Source organism: Chiloscyllium plagiosum, chromosome 38 (assembly GCF_004010195.1).
Source record: "Chiloscyllium plagiosum isolate BGI_BamShark_2017 chromosome 38, ASM401019v2, whole genome shotgun sequence".
NCBI classification, from domain to species: Eukaryota; Metazoa; Chordata; class Chondrichthyes; order Orectolobiformes; family Hemiscylliidae; genus Chiloscyllium; species Chiloscyllium plagiosum.
This window is the reverse complement of record NC_057747.1, coordinates 13266094-13288772: the sequence shown is the minus strand read 5'-3', so window position 1 is coordinate 13288772 and position 22679 is coordinate 13266094. Positions and strand designations below refer to the sequence as shown.

The following is a 22679-nucleotide window of genomic DNA, read 5'->3' as shown; positions in this document are numbered from 1 at the left end:
CGGACTCAGCACTCCTTCTTGACCTGCAATCTTCTTCCCGACCTCTCTGCCCCCACCCCTCTCTGGCCTATCACCCTCACCTTAACCTCCTTCCACCTATCGCATTCCCAACGCCCCTCATCCAAGTCCCTCCTCCCTACCTTTTATCTTAGCCTGCTTGGTACATCCTCCTCATTCCTGAAGGGCTTATGCCCAAAACGTCAATTCTCCTGCTCCTTTGATGTTGCCTGACCTGCTGCGCTTTTCCAGCAACACATTTTTCAGCTCTGATCTCCAGCATCTGCAATCCTCACTTTCTCCTTGTTCATATACAGGTGAGCCTAATTCACCCCTGGCCTGGATTTGCAAAACACTCCTGGTTTATAGCAGTGGGAGCAACAGTTTTTTAAAAAAATATATTGAAGATTTACCTGGATGTGTTTGGAAGATGCAGCTGGAAAGCATGGTTTGACAGGTGGTAATGGAGGCTGAATAGTAGGTTTCACAACCTAGAAGGAAAAGCTCATTTTTGTCATCCTGTAGAAACCATCAATTTCCTCCTTATTTGCTAATTGCATCAATTTAGATCATATAAGACATAGGACCATTGGCTCTCCTTGGCAAACCTGCTCGTTACTTCCTCAAAGAATTCTAGCAGATTTGACAGGCATGATCTCCCCTTGATGAAACCATGCTGACTTTGCCCTATTTTACCATACACTTCCAAGTATTCAGAAATCTCATCCGCCACAATGAATTCCAGGATCTTACCCATGACCAAGGTCAGGCCAATCAGTCTGTAATTTTCCATTTTTTGCCTTACTCCCTTTTTAAACAGAGGTGTCACTTTAGCAATTTTCTAGTCCTCTGGAACCCTCCCTGATTCTAGCGATCCTGAAAGATCACCACTAATGCCTCCACTATCTCTTCAGCTTAAAACTCTGGGGTGTAGTCCATCTGGTCCAGGTTATTTATCCACCTTCAGGCCATTCAGTTTTTCTAGCACCTTCTCCTTGGTGACAGCCACCATACTCAGCTCTGCCCCCTCACTCTTGAATTTTTGGGATATTACTCGTGTCAGTCTTTGCGGTAGAAGACACAAAGTAATTATTCAGTTCCTCAGCCATTTCTATGCACCACAATAGCAGGGTTTCACTACTACTATCTCTCCAGCAGCCCAATGCAGTTGTTCTCTACTACTATCTCTCCAGCAGCCCAATGTCCACCTTTGCCTAATGTTTGCTCTTTATATATCTAAAGACACTCTTACAGTCTTCCTTTATATTACTGGTTAGCTTACCCTCAGGTTTAATCTTCTCCCTCCTTATTTCTTTTTTTTTGTTGTCCTCTATCAGTCTTTGTAAGCTTGCCAATCCTCTGGTTTCTCACTACCTTTCACAACATTATATGCTTTCTCTTTTGCTTTTATGTTATCTCTGACTTCCTTCGTCAGCCATGGTTGCCTCAAACCTCCCTGTACCATGCTGCTTTTCCCTTGGGATGAGTCTCTGCTGTGTCTCCTGAATTACTCCCAGAAACTCCTGCCATTGCTGTTCCACTGTCTTTCCTGCTAGACTCCTCTCCCAGTCAATTCTACCCAGCTCCTCCCTCATGCCACTGTAGTTGCCTTTATTCAGCTGTAATATTGTTACCTCTGATTCTGTCTTTTCCCTCTCAAATTGCAGAGCAAATTCAATCATAATATCAATATAGATAGTTAACTGAACAATTTATCCAAAAAAGTCACAAATCAATTTGGTATTAAGTTTGAAACAGGAGCATTTTGAAGTTAAATTTCATTTCATGTTATAATTTTAAGAATGTAATGTGTCTAACTTGGCTAAAATGTTAAAAATAGGCTATTGATGTCTAATTCAACAGTATATAATGCATGGACAGTCACACAAAAAGGCACATGTGAATGCCTGCACATGTACAGAGTTTATTTTCTTTTGAAGTGTTTCTTGAATATATTCAAATTTAGAGCAAACGCATTTTGAAAATAATTATAATTATTTTATAATTGAATAATATCATAACTAAGTCATTAGGAACATGGATTTGAGTTTTCATTCTGACTCACTGTTTTAACTTAATGATAGCCATACATCAATTCTCATCCTCTATGCACCACAATAGCAGTGTTTCACCAAAGTAAAGAGGCAGCCAGATATTTTAAAAGTTGTGTTAAACCCCGAACGTCTATTAAAATGGAATAAAAGTTAATGTGCATGGGATTGGTGTTGTGTACTGAAGTGAATTGAGAACTGTTTGGCAAACAGGAAACAAAAAAAAAAGTAGGAATAAACAGCTCTTTTTCTAAGTGGCAGGCAGTGACTATTGGAGTAGTGTGGGGATCAGTGTTTGGATTGCAGCTATTCACTATATATTGCAATGAGAAAATTGTGTGTAATTATCTCCAAGTTTGCAGATGATACAAGAGTGGGAGGGTATGCTGTGGGTAGAATGCAAAAAAAACTTCAGTATGATTTGGTCATGTTGCATAACTGGGCAAATACATGGTAAATGAATATAATGTGGATAAGCGAGGGTTATTCACTTTGATAGAAAAAAATTGCAGGCTGTATTATCTGAACTGTGGATCAGTTGGGAAGGGAGATCAAAGTTGAAAAATGTGGCGCTGGAAAAGCACAGAAGATCAAGCAGGATCTGAGGGGCAGGAGAATCAAATGTTTTGGGCATAAGCCCTTCATGATGAAGGTGACGAAGGTGCTGCTGGTGAAGAAGTCAAATAGTAAGTTGGCCTTCATCGATGTGAGTATTGAGTACTGGAGCAGGGACATCTTTCCACAACTATACAGGTAAGACCATACCTGGAGTGATATGTACAGTGTTGTTCTTATCTGAGAAAGAACGTTCTGACTACGAAGGGAGTGCAAACAAAGTCTACCAGAACTATTCCTGGTATGGCAGAACTGATGCAAGGGGAAAAGACTGAATCCCAATCACAGTTTAAATAATCTGCCACACTGTTTTTGCTACCAAAGTATTTGGGAAATGAGGAAAAGACTAAAAAGCAGGGGCCTCCAAAGGCAATCTTAGGTTTGTTCCTAATATCACAGGTTTGGTGAGTACAGAAATCAGAACATTGAATGAATTAACACTCAGGGAAAATAATGCAGGGGGAAGGGTTTTAGATTTCTGGGTCACTGGGAGCAGGTAGGGGGCAGTTAAACCTGTGCAAGAGTTACAATTTAGCAGGACTACGTTTAAATATCCTTGTGGGGAAATATGCTAATGCCGTGGGAGAGGGCTGAGTCTAGGCTTTTAGGAGTTGGTAACCAGAGGGGAAATTCAGAATTGAATAAAAACGATGATGATTATGGCAAGGAGTAAGCTGTGAATGAAAGTCAAAAGCAACAGAAACAAATCCTAGAATCAACTTGAGTCAATTACAGAGGTGTTAGAAAGACAGCATTCACAACAAGATAGGTGAATTGGTAGCACTAGGGCAAGTGCAAGGATATGATTTAATTGCCAACATGGAGATATGACTGCAGTGTGACGAAGACTGGGAACTAAATATTAAAACATATTCAATGTTTAGGAGAGATATGCAAATAGGAAGGGAAGATAGAGTAGTGCTGATAAAAGGCAGGATCAGTATTTTCATGAAAGAAGATCTGCCATTAGAATAGGATAGAATCAGATGGAGCGAAGAAATATCAAGAGGCAGCAAACACTACTCGGAATAGTTTACAGACCATGCTAGAGTAATGGTGATGGTGGAGGGGGGTGGAATACAATAAAAATTATCAAGTTATAGAGGTGCACGTAGCGAGGGAAATGCAGTCAGTATGGGAGATATCAATTTACATATTAATGGATAAATCTAATGAACACTAATGCTGTGGCAGAAGAACTCCTGGAATCTGTTTATGGTAGTTTTCCGGAGCAATATGTTGAACCAACTGGGGAACAGTCCATCTTAGGTCTAGTATTATGCGATGAGAAAGGAGTACATAAGTATTCAGTTTTAACAAACTGTGGGCAATAGTGACCATTGGAAAAGTAGTAGTTAAAACTGTAACTAGGATCTCAAATCTAAACAAGGACAATTATGAAGGTATGAGTATGAGATTGGCTGTGGTTGATTGGAATAATACACTAAAAGCATGCTAAATAGGCAATGGCTAGCATATAAAAGAATTATTGCTGGCTGTTAAAAAGCATACATGCCTTTAAAGTAAAAATACCCAAAGGAAAAAATCAGTGCGCCACGGCTAATAAAGTTTAAAGATGGTGTCAGACCAAAGGAGGTGGCTTACAATTTTTTTTGACAACATTATAAGTCTGTGGATCGGGAAAATTTTAGAATTCAAAGGAGGATCAAGACATTAATTTTAAAACATGAATGTACAACAGCAAGGACAGAAAATAGACTGTCGATCTTAAATCTGAATAAATATGATAGCAACGTTAGAATTTCTAATGAAAGGACTAAATGAAGTATCAGTTAGTATTGGTAAAATCAATGGAAAACCTGAAAGAAAAAAAAAATTGGCTTGAGATCGAGAAAATGAACATTTTCAACAACAATTAGAACTTGAAGGAATGAGACTTCACATTTAAAAGTTAATTTTCTAGGCCAGAGAGATTGATTGTTAAAAATAAGTAAATCATTAAAAGTGTATTTTGAAATGGTCTCAATTTTACGTGGCAGGTTTCATTCATATCTATCATTCAAACACCACAAATCCTATCCTGTCCCATTTATTTCATTGATGAGCTGCACACACAAGTGCCATTTTAGTTGGAGTGGCACAATTGCAATAGAAATATTGCATGAAGCCACACATCTACCCTTGTCTGAAGTTGCTGCAACATTTGCATTGTTCACTGCTATTTTTACAAATCACAGGCCAAAATTTTGTTCATAAAATTATGCAGTTATTTCCTACCATGCAAGTACATTGTGTTTAAATATGAAGAATGATGCAATTGCATCACTAGCCTGAAAAAGTTGTCTGCTTACTGAATCTGTGACACCCCATTCATGTGGTGTGAAATGTTTCAGAAGTACAATGCATTAACTATTTCCTGTTGAGTGTTATAATTATTTTCCCCCAATTATACATTAAAAAAATGGAAAATTATGACAAAATAAATGAACTATATTCTTAAAACTCACCGGTGCACGTTTAGGTGAATATTGTTTGGACGGTGGGACTGGAGGTGGTGCATGTAGTTTTTCAACTTTTTGCTAGAAAGAAAAACTTCTTGTTCTTATTTTTTCAAAAGCTATTATTATTTGACAAAAAGAAATCACAAAGACAGACAGATACACTTGCACAAAACCATGAATGTGGCAACAAGGATTTTTTACAACTTGGCTGGACTGGGGAGTTCACCTACAGCCAACGTGATTCAAGTGATTTACCCACAGAATTCATGCTCACCCTCTCTTTGAATCAATAAGAAAGATTATATCATCATAGTTTTGAAAAAACTATCTAGGCCACTGTTGAATCCAGGATTCGAGACATAAAGACTAAAAGTATGGAAGAAAATATTCACTTAAGCGCATGATAATAGTTACCCAATTGGCTGTAAAGCAATAATCTGACGAGGAGATAATAAACTGAACATGAGACACAAGCAGTTTATAACTAATTGCCAAAAATATTTTTGAAATTCTTCAAAGGAAAGGTTTATTTTTTGTTCAAATAATATTGTGCAATTTCTAAAAAATGGATTTTGGCTTTTTGATTTTAGCATAGTGAAGATGCTGAAACCTTAGAAAGAGAAGCTCTGATGAAAAACCATTGGTCAGATTCATTGAGTCTTTTTGTTCACAGATATTGCCTGACCTGAAAATATTCTTGTTTAGTTGTGATAAAAATTATGATGATGCAAAAAGCACAGGTTTATTGAGCAATAAAAGTATTACCCAGAAATAGCCAGTTTTTGTATCAGATTTCCAAGAAAGATTATTATTATACCTGCATAGGTTTTGCTGTAACAGTTGTAGGAAAACTCTTAAGAGGAGCTGGTTTTGGGGGCTAAAAGAAGTAAAACAAAACAAGAACAAATCAAACTTTGAATATATCATCTTCAGTACTATCAAAACCTTTGCTCATTACAGTTTTATTTGACATGTCATCACATAGTGATTCTATTTTTTTCCTAGTAATTAACTGATCATATTACTGGACATATTTTTCATCTCATTAAGTATGCAGATTATTAACTATCAATCATAGTGCTGCTACTTTTCATAAGAATGAGCAGTAAAAAAGCTTAATTTTGAGGTTCAAATATTTGTTCACCGGTTCTAGAAGTGCCAGTGAACAGACTTTATGTAACCCTTCGATCAGTGGGCGACAATTACAAAGCAACTACATTTTTCTCTGATCAAGATTTTCACAAGGGTTTTTATTGCATTATAACGTCTTACTCTCATTATTTGTTAATTGTTTCTACTGATACCATTTATTATCCAATGTGTTAATGGTATAAAAGTATGCATGATAGAAACTCAAGTCTAAACTTCTAAGTCTAGACTTGCAACCAGAAAGCTTCATTTTGTACACAAGTACTTCCTTTAAGGTAAATAGACTAAGAAACTGAATGTTTTGAGTCCTCACTTTTGATTTAAGGAGGAAACAACGTTACAATGCAGCAGGTATCTTGAGTTTTTAAAAAAATATAAAGAAATCAATAAATAGGAGTCCATCACATTTGAACATTCCATAGACTCTATTTCTTATTATAAAATTGCAATTACAGCACTATGTATGGCCTTTAAAGTTCAAGACCGCAAGTTTGAAGAGGGAAATCAGATTATGCTTAGTTTGCTTAAAGTTTGTAAAGTTGTAGTTTAAGAGGAAAACTGAACAAAAGTAGTTTGCTGAGCTTTCAACCTGCTTCCTATCCAAAACCAAATCTGCCTCGTATCATTTCTGTATTATCACAAAACTCCAGTCACCTCCCCCTCACCACTCACCCTTCATCCAACCACTGAAAATTTCATGCATGCTTTTCTGGTCAGTTCCTGACATGTGCAAACCCTCATGGCTGAACTCTCACTTTTCACTCTTCATATAGCTCAGCTTACCAAGGGTATGGCTATCTACACCCTCACTTGTACTAAATCTAATTAATTCAAATATGCTTACCAACTTACATCAGTTGCTAGTTTAGCAACACCTGAATTTAAACTTATCATCCTTGTATTGAAATCTCTATTCATTTATGTTTCCTTATCCCCAACATCCTCCAATCCTTCCTAGATTCTGCTATTCTCCAATTCTGAACTCCTTTGCATTTGCAATTTTTTCAGGTCTCAGTTGTAATATTTGCCCAAATAATTGGGCCTCAAACTTTGGAAATTCCTCCCAGGCCTCACCACCTCTCTTGCCCTCCTTAAACACTTCTAAAAACCCTTGTGGTTCAATAGAGTTTTGTCTGATAACATTCCTTTAAATTGCCTTGGCTAGTTCCATGTTAAAAGTTACTGTTTATAAGTTGTTGTTCAAGTTGTTGAGTACATTAGACTGATTTCTACAATAGAGGGAAAATGAGAGTAGCAAATTTGAAACTTGAAGAACAAGAGAAGGAAGTTCACAAAAGCATTCTAAGGTTGAATTGATAAAACACAACTAGACAATGAAGGCATGAAGAACAGAGACAGAGTGTGCAGTTTCCCCTCTCTGTGAGAAGGGGAAATAATGGGATCAGTTGACCCTGGAGAGAAACTCACCCCCTTCTCACCACCTCAGCAACTGAGTACTGGGTGAAAAAGTCCATCAGGGAGTCTCCCAACTCAACAGTAATAAAAGCCTTTAAACGATCAATTGATGGAAACTTTGAGGCCTCAACTCACAACCTCCCCAATCCTGCCTCTCCAGCAAGAGAAAGGTGGCTAGTCTCCAACAGGGAAACCAGAGTGACCTGTCTGCTGTGTTGTGAAAGGGGGAAGCTTCAATTGCCTGTTCCCCAAAATTGTGGCGGAACTGCAGTGACAAGGGTTTGGCACCTGAAAGGCACTCCTGTCTTTCCTCCATCCATCATCACTAGCACCCCACCCACTCACCCCTAGGACCGACCTATCCCCACCTAGCAAGAAGAAGAAAAAAGGACTTAACTTCTTGCTTCTGGATCTCCCAAAGTGCAGGCCTTAACTGGCACACTTGAGGATCTAAAAGCTGCCAGCCTCTGAACGGTGACCTGGGTTGTCAATGCCAAGGCTTGTGATAAGGTGAGAAACACACCATCCCTTGCTTGTTCACTCAACAAGCTGAGTAACATGCAATCAAAGCACCTCTAGTTATAGCAGAGGTGTGCATTAGCCACCACCTCATATGATTGCTACCACAATTAGAAAATGTTAGATAGAATTTACCTTCAAAGTGAGAAAAATATTGCTCAGCAATAAACAAGTTTACTTTTCTTTGTTAAGAAACTTTATTAGATTTAGCAGTATTGAACCTTTTGGAAGGACAGCTGAAAATGTTGCAGATATAGAAGACTGTCCAATTGTATTAAATACATGTTGTGATAGTGTCATGGAAGCAGGCTATAGTTAGATACATAAAACAAACAAGTGTTACTAGAATTAACAGGAAATAGTTGAATTTATCATGGTGACAGATTTACCTGAGGTGGTGGGCGTTTGGGTATCACCGTAATCTGCGGTCGCTGATCATTGCTTGAGGCAACAAGTAATGAATGTTTTATACGTGGACTTCTGTTGCTAGGATACGTGGCTTTCGATTTGGTTCGGTCTTTTCGTTCAAATGTTGGATTTGACAAACCACATGAGCTAGATTTTGTTTGCATATGAAAGAGATGAACATTAATGAACAATCTTTGAACCCAAATTAATCACCAATTTTAATTTTGGCTTTCTCTATAAAGATACTGTTTATCTTTATAGACTGTATAAAGATATACACAGTTTCATTGCAACTCTCATAGGGCCAAACAGCAAGATGTGGTATGCAATTCCAATGGCTGCTCATCTCTAGCAAAGGTGTTATCTATACAATGTATAGAACTTAATGTCTTAAGCAATAATAGTGGCCATTTCAATTACTTTCATTCTAACATCACATACTACAGATTCAATAACTCCCCATTACATCTTTGCAACTTGAATAATATTGCTATTCAATATTGTTTAATATGTTGAACAGGTGGTTAATTGAGAAGTGATTGGTAATTAGGGTGGCACAGTAACTCATTGGTTAGCACTGCTGCCTCAGTGCCAGGAACCTGCATTTTCAAGACTCATTCACATTTGTAATTTTGACCCTTTATCATTTTATTAATAAATATACAAAAAGATGAAAAGCAGAGTGTGAAAGTGTATTTAATCTTTGGTTGCTATGTATTGGTCAACTATCACAAGAGTGAATTATGTAGGTGAAAACACCATACTTAAGCATCATGAATAAAGGCTGTGTGGCACAGTGTTACAGTCTCTACCCTCTGGGCCAGATATTTCACATGCATGTCCAACCTGCTCCAGGTAGGTGTCATCATGTGTTTGAACTGGCGGATTAAAAATACTTGAAAATATTCATAACACTGCACAGAGAGGAAAGTTACGATTGTGGTCAGCTGAACTAACTGGGATATAGCCACAATAGGCCAGCAAATGAGGAGGAAAACTAACAATAATCTTGCATCCCATGGACTGCAGCAGTTTACGCAGCAGCCCACCTTCACCTTCATAGTCTGGTTTCTAGCACACAAGCTCAGCAAGGGTAACATCAGTGATTTAGGACAATAGTGATCTAGGCAAAACTTTTGGTCCTTGCTGACAGAATACAAGAATATGCAACTCTGCTTTAATGATTGACTACGGGATTAGAAACACAATTTTTGCGTTTGCTGAAACAGTAGTGAACTTGGTGAATAAAGTGGTGATTCACATATAACATGCAAGTATCAAAATTAGCTACTTTTTCCTCAGTGTAGCATTTTAAAAGAGTTGTGTTAGGATTACTTAGTAGATGATTCAAACTCAATCCTGATGAGTAAAAATTTAAATATTGCCTCATTTCTGAATCACTGTAGTGTTTTAGTTAACTTGTATGCACTTAATAAAGTATTCATGACAGTGGAAATATACTACTGCTGATACACCATTTCTCTGAATTGCCTGAAAAGTAGTATAAGTTTCCATGTTCAGCTAATTCTTGAGCTTAAAACTGTGAGCTATATAGAGATGTGCACTTGTAACAATTACAAATAAAAGCAAAACACTGCAGATACTGGAGAATTTCAACTGGGCTAGCAACATCTGTAGAAAGAGAAACAGAGTTAATGTTAAGTCTGAAATGCCAGACCTCCTGACTTTCTCCAGCATTCTGTTTTTTATTGAAACAAAACTTTTGATTCATACCAATATTGTCACATTTTTTAAAATGCAATATTAGTAACAGTGACTGAATTAGGTAAAACATTCTATACTTACATTTTGCTTGTATGGTTCATCAAACATTTTTTATAATATAGAAGTGCACCACTTATTAGGATAAGTAAAATGATGAAGGGGAGGAGCACAGAGAGAATGATGATTGTGGCAGCATTTCCTATTGAAAAGAATAGTGTAAATTAACTAATTTCTGCAACTACACAACTCTGCCCTTTGGGCTGTACAAATAGAGGGCAGAGCTAAAGCTTTAAAATAGCTTTCTCACGAAACCTGGAAATACCTGAAATCACTGGAATTCATCTCAAGCTACAAAAAGGAATTTATTAGCCCAATTCTTCGCATATCGGTTGCGACAACACCAGTTTACTCTCACAATGTGCTTCTGATCGCACTCAAATGAGAGGGGGACAAGCACATTCACAAATATGGAAGGGAACACAGCAAGGAGGATATGGCATGGCAAGATGGAGAATAGCATACTATCTTCATAGCCCACTAGTTCAAGGAAGCTTGGATCCCATCCAAAGGATCAGTCACGCCTTCATGTATAGAAGTTGTCACAGAATCAAAGTCATGAGCCTCAGCTATGGGTACTGAACAAGGCATCAAGCGGAAATGAGGCTGTTCCTATCAGGCTTGTTATAATATAGCATTAATGCTAGCTATGCAGAAATCTGTGTCAGTAGCAGAACATAATTATGGTGATTCATCAAAATTCCAAGAAACCCATATTTGGAACTAAATGTAGTTTCTAAATATTTTAGGGTTAAATAAATAAAGCTTTTTCAGTTGGATGAAAATGAACATTTTTGAAAAATGAAAATTTCCAGCCTGAAACGTATTGTGTGTTGTGAAATGATTATCATAGAATCACAGAAGAGGACAATTCAGCCCATCATATCCATTCTGGCACTCTGAAGTAACCAAAAATATTTATATACAAATCCTGAGTTTGCTAATCCAATGAAATCAAATAATCTCTCATTTTATGATTTACTTTTTAAAATCAAAAATTATTGTTTACTTCAGAAAGGGACGGTAAATGCAGAAAATAAAAATCCTGAAAGGATAACTCATTTGTAGATATGGGAAGTTCTTTCTAGAAGACCTACATTAAGGTTTATGTACATGAATAATCACCTCATTTTTGTGCGGTTGCTTGGATTCTTACCTGTAGATAAGCTACTATTTCGTGTAAGACAATACGGTGGTGCCCAACCTGGATCACAGTGACATTCTCTCTTGTGATTACAAACCTGAAAAAATAATTCAGAACATTAGCAACAATCTCACCAGAAAATGGAATAAATTTACATAGTGTTAAATATAGCTTCTCAATGCCCTTTCCTTAAAATGTTCTACAAATCATCTCCTTCAAATGTATGATTGAATATTACTATGAAATTTGCTTCCACTCATTGAGTTCTACTTCAAAAATTCATGTAAAATAAAATTTGAGTGACAGAATGATTACCAACAGGAGGCAATTCAGCCCAGTCATGTCTGTACTGGCTCTCTGCAAGAGCAGCCATTCCCAGTCCCCAGCCCTTTGCCATAGTCTGCTGTCTCCCTTTTGGATATTTTGACAATTATCTTGAAGTGCTGGCACTGGTGCCTTCTGTTTGCCAATAGCCCTGCCTTGGAAACAGGCTTCCCCTTACTTAAAATTATGAAGGGTTTTGATATTTTAAGATCTCCATTAAATCTCCAATATGCAATTAATGCCATTGAATAGTTTGCATCAAGAAAAGAAAAAGAATTTGCATGAGCCATACCCCATGATTATTACATTTTCCAGAACAGTTTCTTGATCCATAAAGTACAACGCTCTGGCAAATACCATGGTAGCAAACCTGGAAAAATATAAGTTAAATAAAATGTATCATAGGGTGCATCTAAATTTTTGGTAATGGGCTGTTTAGATTATTGAAACATGCTTTCTGCAAGAGGGATCACAAATAAAGAACCTGCACTTATGTAAAACTTATGATCTCCTCAGGACTCTCCAAAGGACTGCTCTTGAATTGTAATTACACTTGTTGTGAAGGCAAAAAACAGCAACTAATTTGTAGGCAGCAAGGTGCAGCAACTAATTCATAAACAGTCAGTCAATTAGTTAAACTACTTCCACTAGTGCTGGAATGAAAGAGGAATTTTGAGTAAGGCACTCTGTTCTTCTTCAAATCGTCCCATAATCAGACAGAGATGATCTTGGTTTAAAAAAATTTATCAGAAAGATAGTAAGTTGGAATGCACTGACCATCCTTAGCTTGCCAGTCCAATTCATACGAATGTTGGAATCCAATTCCAATAGACCCTGACTGTACAGGTGCAAGAATTGTGCCCTGCTGTCAGTTTTCATCAGCAGACTGGTCCTATACTATCTCTACCAAACAAAATGCTCTCAATGATTTTCCACGGTAGTTCCCGCTATTATTTCTTACCATCCCATCTCCACATTTTGTTCCTAAAGGGACCAGCCCAGGATCAGTCTTTGAATCACTCTTTTCATTTAATGTTGCAATCCTGCACAATTTGTTCCGGGGTAGTTTTACTTCATACATTGCTTGAGTGATTGGAAATTTGTTTCCTCCAACGCAGTGTATTTTACCACATTTAACATCCCTGCAAAAACAAAACAATAAATCCATCATGGAGAATTGAAAAGGATGATATTCTCCAGACCAAGCTCCAACTGTTCAAGTAATCAATACCTAGAAGCCACATGATTTCCAAGAATTTGTGTAATTTCTTAAAATTTACAGAGCTTTATCATGATTTTCTCAATGTTTCATTGGAAACTAAACATTCCTAAACAGATTCGTAGTACAATCTGCTGACTGTAACTGAAATACTTCAATTCTTTGGGTTACAATAGATGCAAGACTGTCTCAGTAGTGTGAAGTAGAGGGTTAATTATACCCTTAATTTAAGATTAGCTACAGAACGTGTGTGTGTGTAAGGACATACCTACATCAGATTATATTGAAGTGCTTCCCAACCTTTTCAGCATCAAGGCACGCTTCACTGACACAAAATGAAACAGCACACCCACTTTTATTCAGCTGAATTAATGTCAATGTTCATACACAAATGGCGTTGAATCTCCATATGTGCGGTAGCGCGAGGCTATGAAAATGCCGCTCTGGGGACTTGAACATGTACAGTCAAAGGGGTGCTTGAGGTCAACAGATATTGCCTTCAATAACAGGCCCCGAGGGTCCAGAGGAAATCCAAAGCATGAATGCAATCTTGATGCTCAGATAAAGCGTCGCTGCTTCCCAGAAATTTCACACACACTTCTCACTTTGTCACAATATTTGAAATACACTGGTATAACGAACCGGAGGCAAGTCTGTAAGATTCCTGAAGGTGTCCTTTTTTTTACCATCCCGAATTCATAGGTCATATTTAACAAAACATATTAATGTTCACTTACAAATGTGTAGACCTCACCTTACTACATGATCAGTGGTGACGTGACCTACAGAAACAGATGAAGGGCTTTTGCCTGAAACATCGATCTTCCTGCTCCTCGGATGCTGCCTAACCTGCTGTGCTTTTCCAGCACCACAATCTCTACAGAAACAGAGGCAAGCAACAATGAGGGACTACACTGAAGGCCAGAAGCAGCACAGTGCTACTGAAGGAGGATGAGGCTGGCCTAGCAATCCAAGCCCAGAAATGAGAGTGATATCCGGAGAAACTCAAATGATGACAGGAAGCAGCTGGTGATGGTCTTCAAGGCTTTCCTAGGCATACTACAGAGGGAATGCTCACACCAAAGCTGAAAAAGCAAGTCCACAGCAAAGAATACACCAAGCAGAGAGGAAAAAAAAAATCAGTCTGCCACAGTGAGTAAAAACATTCCTGTAGGTAAGAAATCTTTACTGAGAGAGATGATGGCATGAGGGAGAAAACCTGCACAGTGCTAAGGAACTCTTTATTCTTTCATAGGGTATGAACATTGCTCACAAAGTCCACATTTTGTTGCCCCCTCTGAGTTGCTTGGCCTTTTCAGGGGACAGTTAAAAGTTAGCCACATTACTCGGTGCATCTGGAGTCACATGTAGCCAGGCTGGATAAGGCCATCAGATTTCCTTCTCCAAAGGGCATTAACGAACCAGATGCATTTTTATGAAGGTGGTTTCATGATCACCTTTAGGTTTTTAATTCCAGATTTTGGCCATACAGGTAAGGATGGCAAATTTTCCTTCCCTAAAAGGCACATGTGAACCAATGGATTTTTATGACAATTGACAATGGTTTCAAAGTCATTTTTAAATTGAATTCAAATTCCATCCTCTGTCCTGATGAGATTTGAATCCATGTCCTTAGAGCATTAGTCTGGCTCTCTGGATTACTGTACAATATCATTGCTTCCCCAAGTATGTTAATATTAAAGCAGCATACAGAATCTATAAGAGAAAAAGCCTTGCCTTTACCATCTGGGTTCTAAGCAGACCATACATTGGATAAACTGGCATCAGTGGTTTAGCAGATATTGTAATTCTTAACGCATCGATAAAGTGGCAGATAAAGAAAAGGTCAATGTATTGTTGTATTTGATCAAAGGTAGTACTGATGCTACTGTCATTAGAAGGAACCACAACAGTGTTTAATTACAAATATTTGACTCCTATTTCAGTTTGTGAAGAAATATAGACCATTACAGACCAGGCAAAGATTAATTGGCTCAACCAGGAGTCAGTGGAAACTATTTTTTTTGTTTTATAAATGATGTATACCTGATGTTTAAATGAAACTTGAAAGAAGAATTCATACAGACCTGCATCATAATAGGGTATAGGGTATAGGGTGAAGCCCTTGTAGATTTTTGTTTTTGGAAAAACAGAGTCTTAAAGATGACCTTAGCCCAGGCAGTGCAGGTCACCAGATAGGTTAAACTCCTTGTCAGATGGGACAGAGTTTCCCTGCATCAGTGCAGACTCTGCCTCGATTAACCAGTGCACTAATGCCTTAAGGAAGACAAATACCACAAGAGGAGAGGTCTCTGCTCTTGCCATTGCTTCTTGTCTGACTTCAAGCACAGCTGAATGCCACATATTCAGAAAATTGGCATGCTACCTCAAAAATGGCATAGCAACAATAGGCGATTTCAATCCACAGCCAGGAAGCTTTAAATGAGACCAACCACACTGCAACTGTCCAAGAAGTAGCCGCTACTGAGGACCAAGAGGCATTCTTAGTGGGAGATTTTTTTTTAAAACAAAGATAAAATGCTATCCCAGAGAAAATGATCCATTTTGATCCAACATGGATCATCCCCATTATTAAATGTTCAGAAATTGTTAATCAACAGAAAAATCAAACCAACGGCTGAGATTGAGTCTCATTATAGTCATACTTAAGGCTTCTTTCTGCAAAGAGAAAGCAGAGTGAACTATAGAGCTCTTCGATAGGGAGAATGCCTTGACAAAGCTTAAAGTTGAATCTCAAAAGAAGCTTGAAATAATTAAAGTTCAACAAGAATTTGAGGTACCTTATAAAGTCTGCTGGCCTAAAAGCTGTTAGTAGTCACAATGCAATCAAGCCTTGGAGACTGATAAAGGGAAGATAACAGAAATTTTCTAAGAAAACAGTAAAGTGTTCTCACAATTTGACATAACAGAGGGTGACCCCTCTGCCCACCCTCATGGCTTTTATAGCCTTAAAGTCAACTTAATGTCAACTCATGGCACCTACAGGCTACCTTTTCCCTGATACCTACAATGCCCAGTATACATCATATTCAGGTCTCAGGACTCCGGCTGTGATTAAACAAAGTTCTACTTGAAACCATTAATGGGACTATGAAATGAAATATGCCCCATAATGAGAATGAAAGGTTGTAAAATCAGTCATGGAGTATTAATTCTGTAAATGATAACTCTCAAACTTATGTTAACAGAGTGAAACAGCAAGCACTGATATTTATTAAAAGGTTTTGTCAAAAACACTTAAAATAAAACAAGTTTAAAATATGTTGACATTCTTTTTCTGACAGACCCAAATGAGCTTTATGTTCACCATGAGTATGTGATTTTTAAAGACATTTGTACCTAATTTTAAAATAATTCCAAAGGGCACCTTACCTATCCCAAATGTGTGGACTACTTCCAAAATGGTATTTTATTTCTCAAAAGGGGTGCCCAACCTCTCCAAAGGAAGTTAGCAGCTTTAGACGGTTTCTAGTAAATCATTAGTGCACAAATTATGTTTTGGACATCCCACAAATAGACACCAGACCTTATTGTTGGAAATGACGCCCATTCTCTCACACCACCACAACAGGTGCTATGTTCTAGGATTGCGGAGGGAGTGGGGGGGGGGGGGACGTGCTGGGGGGGGGGGGGGGGGGGCGGGTTTGAGGTACGCCACCAAGGCCATTCCTGCAAGGATGGAGAAGCTATTGTCTTTAAGAAAATTTAGGTCTAAATCAGTTTGAGGCCCCTCAGCATTGTTGACTAGTGTAATAAAATGCCCTGAGGAACTTCAGAGTAGTGTTATCAGTTAAAATTTAACAGAATCCCTTAAAGCATTTAGGACAGATAACCAAGAGCTTGGTCAAACGGCTATCTGCTGAGACCAATTTAAAATGTCAGAGGGGAGGCAGCTAGAACATACCTATCAATGGCTCCAAAAACAAAGTTGTTTTTACTTACTTGCTCCGGCAAGCTTCATAACCATTTCTAAATGCTTTGCAATGAACGTATTTGTCTCCTCTCATATTCTGTTGAAAGCAGTCATCATGTGCCACCATAGCACCTGTACAGAGAATATCAGAGAACCTATTATTTTCTCCCGAGTTTAATCAATGCCTCTCTGAAAATAAATATAACAGATAGTACCTACTGATGTGTATGTAAAACAGAAAATACGTGAACATTAAAATGATAGGCATAAAGGTAACATTCTGTTATATAATTTGGGAATTATCTCCATTTTAAGAGTATCGACATCAGGTTGTATGGTGTCCTCAATCGAGGTTGCTGCTGAGGTGGACGTATCTTGCTCACATTGAGATGCATTGGTTTCTCACCATTTTATGTCAATGCCATACTTTGTCCAGTTGCAGACTAATTATATGTGAGGGCGACAGCCAATGGATTCCAATGCTGTAGGGAAAGTGTAGGGAAAGCATGGGGCTTCCTCAGTATTTCCCGTGAAGCTACAAAGCTGGAGCAAATTCATATATTCTAAAAGCTGGATATTCATATATTCTAAAAGCTGGATATTCTATATTTCTGCAGAGTGTGACTTAGCAATATACCAAATTCATCACTTCAACTTTCCTACAACATCATTTGAATTCTCTTAACAGGTTTTAGTGTATTCAGTCACACCAGAGACACCCAGATATGTAGATGAGGAAAAAAAGAATAGTCCCAGTGATCTGTGGGCACTCATCAGGAAAGGACTGATATAGTCCAAAAAAGGTGGTCAGGAGAGTGCCCTGAACATTCTCCTTCAAATGATGAAAGGTTTTGATAGTGGGGGGGGGGGGGGTAGAATGGTTCCTTTTGTGGGAAGAGCATAAACAAAATTTATCAATAAAGATAAAGATAGTCACCAGGAAATCCAGCAGGATTTCACAAGAAACCACATCACCTGAAAGTGGCAAGAATGTGGAATCTGCTACATGGGGAGTGGTTGAAGCAAAACAGAATAATGTAATTAAAGAAATGTCAGAGGAATGAGGGAGAATCGATTATTACAACGGATGAATTAAATGAGGGAAGATGGGAGATGTTTGAACCCAGAATAAACACTGAATGGTGTGTGTCACATGGCTTGTTCCCCTTTGCTGTATATGCCTTGTAATCCCTTTTAATTCTATTCAGCAACATTCAAGGCCCTTCAGTTTTATTAATTGTGAGCATTCATTTTTCTTTTTGAATTGGTCTTTGTAGTTTTCAGAAGGTAGTCATCTTCCCACTTCTCACTATTATTAGCATGATGATTCAATTATATAGCATTGATAATTTACTTTGCAAATTTCAAATGTTAATATCAAATGGGATGTACTGAATAATATGGTGCAATATGGCAAACCTGGCAAGAGGAAAAGCATGGTTGTGGAGCTTCACAATGGAAAAAAAACTTCGCAAATTAATTTTAGTCCTCAACTTGTCCTTAAACAAGCAGATTGCATTCTCAAGTGAATTATAAATTACACCATTATGTTAAAAAGCAGTGGGTTGAACTGTATTGTACCAACTTCATTAAGCATTGGTTTCTCACACAGAATTTAATTCTGTGTGTTTAGCTGAAGAAGTTATTATAAAATAAGAAAACCATATTAAATGATGAAAAATACTCTTTAAAAATATTAAAGGCTTGATCATTTCCTTATTGGAATCTGTAATTCGATGATTTAACATAAGAACACGTGCAACCACATGACTTGATGCACCTCAAGTTTATAACAGCCAAGTTGAAGACTCTGCTATTGAGATCCAGAGCAGGGTATTCCACAAACTGAAGCTGTCTGAAAAATGACTTGATATGTATCTATTTCAAAAGCTAAAACATGAAAATGCTAATAGGAATAGAGACTAGTTAATTTTAATTGGAGTGGAAGAATCTAGACATGAGACAGTTCACATTTTGGTGATTAAGTGAGTGAATTCTTTGTAGAAAGTACCTGTTCCCCATAGAGTAATGCAATGCTGCTGATGAGTAGGGCATTGTCCATTGTAGCAGTAACCGTTTCCATTGCTGCAGGGAGAACCATTCATTTTGAAGGCATCTTCTGAACATTCAGCACTCTCACCATTGCAGTAGTCAGGTAGATCGCAATCATTTTGTGCGGCCCTACATAATTGTCCTGCTGATTTAATCTGAATTTTAAAAAAATATGACCTGAAGTAACAATTCCCAAAATGACAGAGTAAAATAATTGAAGATGATAAATGAGGTGTGGTCAGCACAGAATACAGATCACAAAACCTGAAAGCTCTGACTTGCAAATGATTCACATAAACATGGACCAGATAACAGAGTAAAGTGGTTTATCTTGTACCAAAAGTGCGTCTTCATTCATAACAACAAAACTGCAGTCTACCAATACTCAACTCGGGTTTCTTTGTTCCTTAATATTAGTGGATGGAAAGACATCAAAGAATAACTTTAATGCATTTGCTTTCTTTATTGCCTGATTTTTCTGTTTCGTGAAATATTTTACATTTGCCAATATACAAATAAATAAAAACATGAGCATTACAATTGCATCATTTGTGCCCTGAATATCATTGCAAACTCTTAGTGATATTGGTTGAAGAGTCAAATCTAAACTACACAGAGGATACACAATTGTGCCATGCAATCTTTAACAGCCACCTGACCAAGCAAAAGGAATCATGAGTTAACCGTTCATCAGGATCAAGGATTCCCCAACTCCCTCAATGTGGCAGAGCCAGTCTGGGTTACAACATCAAATGCATGGACTGTGATTTACAAAAGATAAATAGTGGCCACTGGCATTTGTACCTTGCAATTCTGGCAGCAAGCTCCAGCAGCACACTCCGCTCCCTCCTTGAATTTGCAGGTTGTAGCATTACAACAAGGATTGGTGCATTCCTACAAGGTCGAACACCAATCAGTATTAATTTCAATTATTAATTTTAACAAACTTCAACAAGTCCTTAAACTATTACTGTACTTTCAAACAATGAACACTATTACTATATGACACTTCAAATCAGAAATCATTGGAAAACAACAGGTAGAGCAAAATTTAAAAGTAAATAAGAAATAATTCAGCAGTACTTCCAAATGGATTGTAAAATGATCACCATAATGGCATCGATATGGAGCTCAATTACTCAAAGACATTGGCATCAAAATATACCATCTGAACTTTCTGTGAGCCACATGCTATTTTGTCAAGGGACTAATTCCTTCAATTTTACAAAAAGCAGGAAACAGGCTGGTCATGAATCAACAGCTTACTTTTACTGCGCCTGATTATCTTTCCACCAAAGCCCTTGTAACAAAGAAGTCAAACTCATTTTGGAGACATGGATATCCTGATCTCACTTTGATATTGCAACAGTTTTAACATAGTTTCTATGTTAAAACACACCAAGCTGCTAATTTCCTAATGAGGCAGCTTCACACAGCTGGCATTCACTTCCACAGTACTTACAAAATTTATCTATCTATTTTCACAGAAAAAATAAAGAAATACAAAGTATCATTGAAACACACAATTATATGATTTATAAAGGCTAATCTTCTGGATGGATATTCCCACTGCAGAATCTCAACAACCAGGAGCAAACAACCTATTGAAAGTCTACCAATACTCAACTCAGGTTTCTTTGTTCCTTAATATTAGTGGATGGAAAGTAGGGAATAAGAGCCAGTGATTTCCTCAGCATCACTCCTTGAGAGCAGTTTTATGATCAGCTGCATGCACGCTGAAGATGAGCCCTTTATTCCCGCAATATTCAATAGATTTCTCAATCTATAGTACAGTAGTTGACATATGGGACACTCGGACAAGAATAATAATCTGGAAATGATGAATCATTAAGCAGGGGAAGTGGGTGGCAGTGAGAGAAAATTAGCTCAGGATAACCACAAGTTCATTTGCACTTGGATTGGACATGTGTTTATACATGCCATTATTTCAAACTGAACAGGAACCTGACAGCAGCAATAAATACTCCTTTATACAGTTTTTCTATCAATTCTTACACACTACCAAGTAACTGGTAAGAACTTGTAGGAAACTGCAGTTGCAGATCTCTGTAGTTGGGCTAACATTCTATTCTGGGAGTTGTTCAGTTTAGCTTAATTAAGAACACCAAAAGCTCTTCCCTGATTAAATGAAGCAGTAACTTGACATTATCTAGAGTCATAGTCAAATGGCAGGGAAACAGACCCTTTGGTCCAACCAGTCCATGCTGAACATAATCCCAAACTAAACTAGTCCCACCTGCCTGCACTTGGTCCATATCACACCAAACATTTCCTATTCACATACTTATCAAAGTGTATTTTAAAATGCTGTAACCGTGTGTGCATCCACCACTTCCTCAGAGACTTACTCATGCTACATGCTGTGTAAAAAAAATTGCCCCTTGTGTCTTTTTAAAATCTCTCTCCTCTCACCTTAAAAATGTGCCTCCTTGTCTTGAAGTCCCCCATCCTTGGAAGAAGACACCTACCACTAACCCTTTGTGATTTTATAAACCTCAATGGTCACCTCTTAACTTTCTATGCTCTAGTGAAAAAAAAAGAGTCCCAATCTCTCTTTATAAATCAAATCTTCTGTACCCGAGAACATCCTGTTAAATCTTCTGAATCCTCTCCAGCTTGATAATACCCTTCCTACAACAGGGCGACCAGAACTGCTCACAGTACTCCAGATGGTCAGGGTGAATTTTTAATTTCTTGCCTCATGTATATTCTTGACATGGTCCTTCCTGTCCTTAAGCATACTACAGATTGGTTGCAGAAACCTGCTCTCCCCTTCTGATAAAAGCATAATACCATTCACCACACTTTAAAATTGTACTGCTTATCTATGTAATATGAGACACTTCATTGAGAGCATGGTTTCATATCCTGCTCCTAGTTCTACAGCAATGATGCTCTGAAACTGGCATCATAGTTTGACTCATTGTCCAATTTGAGTTCCCTCAGAGTGCCAAACTTCTGGTAGGCACTGTATGAACAAAACTGCCCCTCACATGCCATTGTGTTATGTTGGCTTGCCAATGATGGGCCATTGTATCTTTTAGGTTGCCGGAGCCTGGTTCACAGAAACATTAACCTACTGTTGTATAAAACAGAGAGTGGATAGTTTAAATGTCATTTTACTATAATACATAAATCTTCCAGACAAGTACTGAATTTACGTATTACCTCAACAGTACCACAGTCACATTCCTCTCCATGCTCAAGGAACTGGTTCCCACATGCTGGATTTCCATACAATTCATCTGCTCTGGGACTGTTCAAAAGGCAGTCTGTCATCCTAGTTGCCAAGAAGTGCTGCAGCTCCTGATGGCTGCAACTGCTGAAGCTTTCAGGCAACACTGGCCTGAAAACAAATAAAGATGAGAACAGTCAAATGAGATCAAGTCTAGATTCACATTACATGCAAACATGTAAAATGGCATTAGATAAAATTTGGATTGTCACAAAATTGGAGCTTTCAGACTGGGAATGTGAAAACAGAGTTGAGATTTTTGCTTCCAAGGGTATAATTGCATTCGAAACGGTTCAGAGAAGGTTGCCATGATCCATGCCTGGGATGAAAGACTTAGCTCTAGGAAGAGAG

At 37.9% G+C, this 22679-nt stretch overlaps 1 protein-coding gene across 2 annotated transcripts in view; it reads right to left on the bottom strand.

Moving 5' to 3' along the window:
- The window catches only part of adam8a (ADAM metallopeptidase domain 8a), a 44984-nt gene that overhangs the window by 3904 nt on the left and 18401 nt on the right, over positions 1-22679 (bottom strand). The window contains exons 12-23 of one of the 2 annotated variants that reach the window (XM_043678880.1): positions 22262-22439; positions 19877-19966; positions 19032-19227; positions 17050-17152; positions 12829-13009; positions 12160-12237; positions 11556-11640; positions 10424-10541; positions 8599-8764; positions 5943-6002; positions 5132-5203; positions 411-488 (exon numbers count right to left, since the gene is read on the bottom strand). In XM_043678880.1, coding sequence (XP_043534815.1) covers positions 411-488; positions 5132-5203; positions 5943-6002; positions 8599-8764; positions 10424-10541; positions 11556-11640; positions 12160-12237; positions 12829-13009; positions 17050-17152; positions 19032-19227; positions 19877-19966; positions 22262-22439 — 1405 coding nt within the window. The remainder of the gene's footprint in view (positions 1-410; positions 489-5131; positions 5204-5942; positions 6003-8598; positions 8765-10423; positions 10542-11555; positions 11641-12159; positions 12238-12828; positions 13010-17049; positions 17153-19031; positions 19228-19876; positions 19967-22261; positions 22440-22679) is intronic. The other variant, XM_043678882.1, reaches the window with a different exon arrangement.